General features: G+C 35.2%; 1 protein-coding gene and 1 long non-coding RNA gene across 2 annotated transcripts; one reads left to right on the forward strand and one right to left on the reverse strand.

The window, feature by feature from the left end:
• On the reverse strand, positions 1-3,967 carry LOC123541745 (uncharacterized). Its single transcript, XM_045327319.2, has 2 exons — positions 3,682-3,967; positions 1-2,115 (listed from the first exon to the last, which is right to left on the reverse strand). The coding sequence occupies exons 1-2, from the start codon at positions 3,776-3,778 to the stop codon at positions 1,532-1,534; spliced, it is 681 nt and encodes a 226-aa protein (XP_045183254.2). The 5' UTR covers positions 3,779-3,967; the 3' UTR covers positions 1-1,531.
• An 843-nt stretch (positions 3,968-4,810) lies between these two features.
• LOC123541746 (uncharacterized) lies at positions 4,811-8,048 on the forward strand. The gene is made up of 3 exons (XR_006684630.2): positions 4,811-5,027; positions 5,726-5,840; positions 6,549-8,048. It is a non-coding gene; the product is annotated as an uncharacterized LOC123541746 (long non-coding RNA).
• The last annotated feature ends 309 nt before the right edge of the window (positions 8,049-8,357 follow it).

The following is an 8,357-nucleotide window of genomic DNA, read 5'->3' on the forward strand; positions in this document are numbered from 1 at the left end:
ACAATTTGAAAGATCTTTATTTAGTTTTCGGTAAAGAGACGACATAAGCGATATGTATATCAAGATAATCTAATATTGATATTAAAAACTGTAAAACAGGGGGAGGATTTTGAACAGTTTCCAAATCATTTTGCAAATAAGGCCCAGAATTATTGATATTGAACAATTGCAAAAATAGATTCAAATGCAGTTATTTTAGCAACTGTGTAATATTTATGTTTTCGGTTTGGCAAAATGACTTAAAAACTGGTCAAATTTACTTCATTACAGTCGGATGTATGTCGGCTTTGCCTGAAAAGGAATTCTAATTCTTACACTTGAAAGGACTTGACGGGTTTTATACGTTCTTCCAGACAAGCGAGATACCGATTTTCAATTTAGTGCGTTGTGTGTTTTGATTTGAATTGAATACAAAAGAACGACTGCATGACAAAATTGAAAACAACCAACAAAACTATTATCATAATGGGCTATTATTTTTTATTAAGGACTACATAACTGCACACTTTCGAGCTACAAGACGAAAGACATCTTTAAATGTTCGACTGTCATAGTTGCGGTTTGTTACAAGTGAAACTTTGTACGTAGTTGCAAAATTTCGTGCACTGTGTCAAATATGCTTAGTCACAAAAGCATAGCGTTATATAAGCACGTATACGTAATTACTACTTGTCTTCATATAGGGATGCACTTAGCTATGTATGCTCGAATGTGCTCAAAGTAATGTTTCTATAAGATAAAGTGTTTCTTGGAAACGTACTATTTTAGTTTTAATGTTAATCTGAATGTGGAGATGCCGTTGATTTGTTTGAAAACTGTACATATGAGCCGCGCCATGGGAAAACCAACATAGTGGGTATGCGACCAGCATGGATCCAGACCAGCCTGCGCATCCGCGCAGTCTGGTCAGGATCCATGCTGTTCGCTAATAGTTTCTCCAATTCCAATAGGCTTTAAAAGCGAACAGCATGGAGCCTGACCAGACTGCGCGGATGCGCAATCTGGTCTGGATCCATGCTGGTCGCATACCCACTATGTTGGTTTTCTCATGGCACGGCTCATATAATTGAAGTCCACGACCATTTGAGTAATGTCATATACATTTGTATATCAATAGCAAGTATTTAAAAAATCAAATTAGTTGCCAAAACAAGATAACATTTCTCATACATTTGCGTAGAATAATTTTCATTATTAAAGAAGTTCAGATATATTGAAACGATTTCATTACAGCTTTCATAGACTAATATCGCAAAGAAAAACAGAAAATTCATGACAGTTTCATTAATCTTATTACCACCCGTTTATCTATCTGGTTCCACATCCTAGATAGATAGAATAAAAGTCAGAAACAGTAATGAAATGTATCTGCGATTGTAAATGTATCCAGAGGCCAAATCATGGACATCAATACACAGAAAAGCATAACATTTTGTTGAAAAAAGAAATATGTTGATAGTTTATCTTTAACCGATTTTTCGTAAGCTACAAAATGATTCTCCAATGAGACTGGCCACCTCTAAACAATAACTTAAATATATGGCAAACGCACGCCAGTGAAAATAGTGCTGCGACCACTGCTGCTGCCGACGTTCCCCCTGTCTACCTTCAAGAACATGGACTCCCTTTCTTTTAGATAAAGAACAGCTGTTTGGCTGGCTTGCTTGACTCCATAATACGGTTTCAGTTTGCTGCTCACCATGACTTTGCTGTTGACGTAAAGACTGGATGTGACTGGGTAAGAATATGATCCTAGCTCTAAATGAAATGAGACAATATAGGCACCAGATATCGGTACAGTATACACCCCAGTGTGTACGTTATATCCACCTCCGTAATTGTAAACTACGTTATTGAACCGCAGTATGTGGTTGCTCATACTGACTGTGTGGTCCAAATATACAAGAAATGACACATTTGCGTAGTCTCGCTTTGACGAGCTGTCTGCGGCTGGCTCCATGCTAGCTTTAGGTCTTCTGTCCAAAACTATGTCTTGGTTCTCCAACATATTATCAACTTGCTCGTGGTTTTCCTTACCTTCGTCGGCCATATCTTCCATTTCCCCGCGCCATATAAGCTTTTTATCTGCAAGCGGTGTCTCAACGGCATCAATACCTGAAAAGTATTAAACATTTTACATTATCATTTCAAACATAAAATAACTTTACTTGAATTTAGTAATTGCGTGTATTTGCTTAATTAATGTTGGTCGCTTAGCAATTGCTGTTTTGTTTATAATTTAGAAGATATATCAAAGTTCCTATATTTGTTTGTTTTGTCCTTTTGTGTTTCATTTTTTTTTTTTGTGTTGTGCGCGAGGGTTGTTCGTGTGTGTCTTTGGGGAGGCTGCGTGTTTTGAACGTGGCTTTCCCTGTTGGGTATTCTTCCTTGCTTTTTTATTCATTTACGTAAAACACTTTGTATTCAGTAGGACATTATTTCGCGATTTGACTTCGATTTGTCCTATTTTATCTATTTAAGTATAAATTTGCAAGGGATGAAACTCACGGTTTTTGGCTGGAAAATAAGTTTTTACGAATATTAAGATCTTAAAGTACTATAACGACTTAATTAATCAAATGAAGCCATCTAAGAGATTATTAATATTATAGTTTTGTACAAATCTCGTGCATTTTAAGATCGTTTGTATTGTATTGTTTTGCCCCAAATTCGTACATGTAAGACACAAATGCCTATGTGTTGAAAGAAATACATCCCAAAAACGCTGGTTGCCATAATATTAAATTTTGTGAAAAGCGTTTTTCTGTAAAATTATTTACATGTAGTATTTTTCAAAACATCCACTTGTAATTTAATGTCAATATCTAGAAAAATGCAAAGCACTTTAAGTTTGATGATCAAATTGAACATTTTGCAGCTGACATTTTAACACATACGTATATATATTTATACATAACTGATACTGTGAAATCATTAATATTCGTGGGGGGACTAATTTTCGTGGATTTCGTGGTTGAGTCAATCCACGAAATTTAATCCCAACGAACAAGTAAAATTCCCCTTCATTTTATGTTCAAAAGTTTAAATCCACGAATTCATATCCCCACGAAATTGCCGTTTTGACCAAAACCACGAAATTTCATGCCCACGAAATTTAATGATTTCACAGTATGCTTTACATATTTACGTTGATGATTTTAGATATGCTTTACATTATGCAGTGTGCTTTACATTTTCACATGGATGTTTTTAGGTATGTTTTACTTTTGTACATAAATGTTTATGCTTTACAGTTGGCGTTTGCAATGTGGGTTCTTCTCGGCGATATATGACCATTTTGTGTCGATTCGCCATAAAACCCAACTCACTCACTCATTGAACATTTTGCACGTTATTTAAGTAGTATATACAATGCATATTCGGTAAAAATATATCTTCCATTTCACCATGTAAATATTTCCAGTAATAATATTATTATGAATGCCATTTTTTTACATCAAGCGCTATGTTCCGATGTAACTGAAATATTCAAATTCTTGCCTATTGATAAACACCTCGGTAACACAAATCTAAAGTTGTTCCGGTATGATACTTACCGAAATCCGTATAACGTTGAATAAATTTATCACCAGTTCTCTTTCTACCAGGCAGTCATTTTAATGTGGTCGCTCATAAAATATAAGACGAAAGAAATCAAAAAATCATGAAGTACTGTTTTACCTTTTCTGTCATTGTCATTTTCGTATGGTGCGCACGACGACAAATGAATGTAACCCGCCACGAACACCAGGCACAAAATGAAATATGTTGCATCCATTTTTTCGGTAATGACAGCTTTGCAGTGCGCGCGATCAAATGACTAGACAACACTGTCATCTCTGAAATAAATGTCTGATATTGACCATGACCTTTGCTTTAAAGGTTGTCATTGAAATTATGAATGTACTGTCTTTACAAATCCTATATCTCCGTTAACAAATAATAATATTTAAAATGAGCTAAAATATTGTTTTATATTTGATTAATAACCTTTAATAGTAGTTTGCTTGATGACTTGAAGTAGGCGGTGATAACGTATCAATTTCCAAGTATTATAAGTGATACTCAGACGGAAAGCAAAGTAATAACTGATTATCTTGTATTATAGTAGCTACACCCTACTTAAACTACAAGTATTTAAATTATAACTACGTGACAAAATAAATGTTTGCGACATTAATCTGTTTGGTTTTGTTTCATTTTAGTTTCTAAAAAATCATTTGAGATTGTTATGAAAATACATTCGTCAAAGACGATATGATTGTATTCAACATTCTATTGCATTTTTATTATGCCCCTCCCACCTTCAACTCCCCATCCCCACCCCACTTCTTCGCTAAGAAGAGTGGGTATATTATCCTATTTGTATCCTACCGCTACGCATTTGTCAGGCCGATATCTGTCTGCCTTGTAAATTTGGAACTTATTCAGTCAATAGAGGATTATAACGGTCAATACAACTGACGGACTACTTTTTGAACCATCTGTTTATATATAGGCAGTGTAAAATGGATCAGAATTTCGAAGCGCAAAGATTTCATCGTGTTATAAGAAAAGCCGCGGGAAAAAGAAATATTTTACTGAAACCTAGAATACCTCAATACGAAATGGTACAGTGACGGTTGTTCAAAGTCTCAGTGAATCGACCTTGACTTTGTTTATTGTGGCGTTTTCGCATGTCTGTTAGAAATTTAAACAAACAACCACTTTAAAGCAGTCGTTTATTGTAATTTTTGAATCTAAACCATTCGCGGTGGAAGGAATTTACCTCTCATTGTATTGTACAGTACAGTAATGGAGTAGATTTAAGGTGTAGACTGCGGGCATTTAAAGTGTAGACTGTGGGCATTTAAGGTGTAGACTGTGGGCATTTAAGGTGTAGACTGTGGGCAATTGAATTCATCTCAAGCGTAGTTTTCGGCTCTATTTTATCCGAGTCAAAACCACTTTGTTTGTTTTGTACTCAACTACACTTTTACTCAGTGTTAGCACCTAAGATTTATAATACACAGAAGGCAAAGCATGTGGTAAGGAATAATGTTTTATTGTAAGGAATTGTAAATAGCGGAATCAAGCAAAGGCGTAAGAATTTACAAACGTGTAAAAATCTGTCTGTATGGATTATTTTTGTATTGAAATCCATTTATTTTAAACAAATGTAGTCATAGAGAGATTTTATTGACTGCAGGATAAGTATAATATTAGGTTACTGTCTTCATTAACTTTAGTTTATCCGTATCGTCTCCGAAAAGTTAATCCCCTTCGGCATGACTTGAGGTAGATAAACCTTTCTCCAACTTGGTTGATAAGTTAAGAAAGACAGTAACCCTATATTCTTTATTTACTTGTTTGTTTCGTCGGTCAGTCCGTCTGTCGATAGAGCGGATGGTTTCCGCCCAATAACTTGAGAACCAACCACTTGACACACAACGTTTCCACTAAGAAACATGACAGAGCTTATGAAGTAGATGACCCAATTTGACTGTGATTAAAACTCTCGACCTTCAAATTTTACTTTTGAGAAAGGAGTTTGAATAAGTACAACGGGCCATACATATTCTCACTTGAATGAAAACAGTAGGAGGAGTGGGGTATACCAGAAAATGTAACAGACGGACGGACTGTCCAAACGCTATGTGCGTAAAATATGGCGTATCGGCCCAATCGGCATAATGTGTCGAGAAAGTGCTTAGAAGCATTACTAGGAGTCATATTTCCATTTCAGAGAGTGGAGAGCATCTTATAAGCGTTTGCTACAAGGAAATTAAAAGAAAAAAGAAATCCCAGATTGCATATCCGACCTTCTATAGGCGAGTGCGTCTAACAAGCGAAAATATACGGTACATTGTCGAAACTTTACATTTATTTTACCAATCATTTATTTTACAAATACGATTTTAAACAATGTTAAAGACAATTATTTGATATTCGTTCAAGTAGATTCCCGCTGGGTTTACAGTGATAAGAAATGTGCAGTAGCTACTTGATATCCTATTGTCTCCTTACAAGGATCCTATATTCGTTCAAGTAGAATCCTGCTGGGTTAACATTGATAAGAAATATACTTACTTGGTATAGCCTACTGTCTCCTAACAAGAGTCTAAGTAGGTTGTTTATCTCGAATGTTGATGAACGGCTAGCATACATCAGTCAATTGACCCTGCTATTTTTTTATAATGAACTTGTCCATCTTTCGACTTGGATATAGTACCATTAACTGTTTAAAGGGATGCTTACCAAAAGATATTGTCTGAATGGCGAACAGTGCAGACGTGTTTGCTGATCATGATCTACACTGGTCGCAAAAGGCAGATTCGGTTGTGTTAAGCATGATAAGGGTTAACCTGACACAGCTATCATCCTTTTGCATAAGAAGTAGCAGTCATACTATGTACGTTATGGCAGGCTAATTGTTGCTTCAGTACAGAAACATTGTTTATTATTGCTCAAAGTTTCGATATTTCAAAGTTTGTTTCTACATTCTTATTGGTTATTTTTCATTTATATTTTTAGATTGTTTTTTGTTATCATGACATTGTCTTATACAGATAAACCTGAAAATGTTCGATTTTGAAATAAAACAAGAGCTGTCACAGGAGACAGCATGCTCGACTATTTCGATGCTGGATAGTGAAACTGGGCACATCTGAGGAAGCTGGAGCTGTCACTTGAGTGTTTGATGACTCCAATGGTGAAAGAAGATAATGACTCAAACTGTGGATGAAAATATTGCCATAGACAATAGTTTGAGTCTGTGTCAAAAATGTAGGTAACAACAGAGATAAAGATAAAGTTCATCAAAACACTAAATAAGTATAATTCGAAATCAAAGAGGGTATAATTCATAAAATATTTGTGCAAGTGTTATGCACCTTGTATGCGGGTAGTAATGTGGAATAACTCTTTTAAGTTTGAATCAAATCCATTTAGTAATAAGCGAGATAGAGTGAAAGTGTATCAAAACTTTAACCTGAAATTCTATGTAAAAAGGGGATAATTCATGAAATATAGGTGCAAGAGTCATGTCCCTTTTGTAATATGATGTGAGTGATGATGTTAAACAAATCCATTTAGTAATAACTGAGAGAATGAAAGTGCATCAAAACTTAACCTGAAATTCCAAGTAAAAGGGGGCATAATTCATTACATATTTGTACCAGAGTTACGTGCCTAGTGTCATATGATGTGGGAGATGATGTGAAACAACTAGTTTAAGTTTGAATCAAATCCATTAACAATAACTGAGATAGAAAGTACATCAAAACTTTAACTTGAAATTTTAAGTAAAAAGGGGGATCATTCATGAAATCTTGTGAGTGTTACGACCCTTATGTCATATGATGTGGGTGGTGATGAGGAATCGCTGTTTTAAGTTTGAAATAAACCCATAAAGTAATTACAGAGGTAAAGAGAGAATGCATCAACCAAGGTGCGGACGCGGAAGGACGCCGACGCCGGTTCGAGTAGGACAGCTCTCCATACTTCGTATAATCGAGCTAACGAACGGTGTTTTTCTGCTTAAAGTCTTTATTTCAAGTCAGAATACCCTGCAACTGTTCAATCTGGAAATGGAACTAGTGTGTTTATTTGCATAAAGTTTTTCTTGACAGGTCAAACTACACTGTAAATATTTAGTTCAGAAATGTCTAGTGGTGTTTATTTGCATATTAAAGTCTTTCTTGACAGGCCAGACTACACTGCAAATGTTTAGTTCGGAATAATTTGGCACGAATGTTTCGTATGTCGTGAGATTCAACCTTTACCCTTCTAAATACCTAAAATGTGCTGGTCCATTATTCAATTTTGGTAGTTCCCCTTATTATTCAAAGAGATATTCACTGAAAAAATTACTGACTAAATGGCGAAAAATGCCTATCATGATCAGCCTGCAGGCTGATCTTGGTCTGCACTGGTCGTAAAGGCAGAATCACTTGCCGGTAGCAGGCTTAAGGTTAGGTGATTGTGAAACATTTCAGTGTCTGTTTGAAATGTATGTATACGTTAATCAAAAAGTTAACTTAAATGTTCTTTCGCATATAATATTTTACCCTGCAGAATTTGAATAAACCCTGATTTTTCAAAAATTCAGAAACAAAAATAAAAATAAATAATTTGATTTAAAATAAGAAAGATATGGCCACGTACATGATTTTAAAATTTAGATCTCAAGTTAGTTTTAATGGGCTTATACTTGTAGAAAATCACACTTTTGGGGGGAAAAAGGATACATAGGACATTCAAACAACAACACTGTGCCTAGAGCGACATTACACATTCGAAAGGAGAAATACATTGGATATTAATAGCCAGAACGACATTGAACATTCGATAAAAAAGACACTGGACATTGTCGTCTT

This window comes from Mercenaria mercenaria, chromosome 19 (assembly GCF_021730395.1).
Source record: "Mercenaria mercenaria strain notata chromosome 19, MADL_Memer_1, whole genome shotgun sequence".
In the NCBI taxonomy this organism is placed as follows: Eukaryota; Metazoa; Mollusca; class Bivalvia; order Venerida; family Veneridae; genus Mercenaria; species Mercenaria mercenaria.

Bases quoted from the DNA above. Each gene is read 5' to 3' on its own strand.
- LOC123541745 (XM_045327319.2), bottom strand. From the start codon at position 3,778: ATGGATGCAACATATTTCATTTTGTGCCTGGTGTTCGTGGCGGGTTAC. The intron at 2,116-3,681 runs GTAAAACAGTAC...AATACTTTTCAG, and splicing joins AAATGACAATGACAGAAAAG to GTATTGATGCCGTTGAGACA.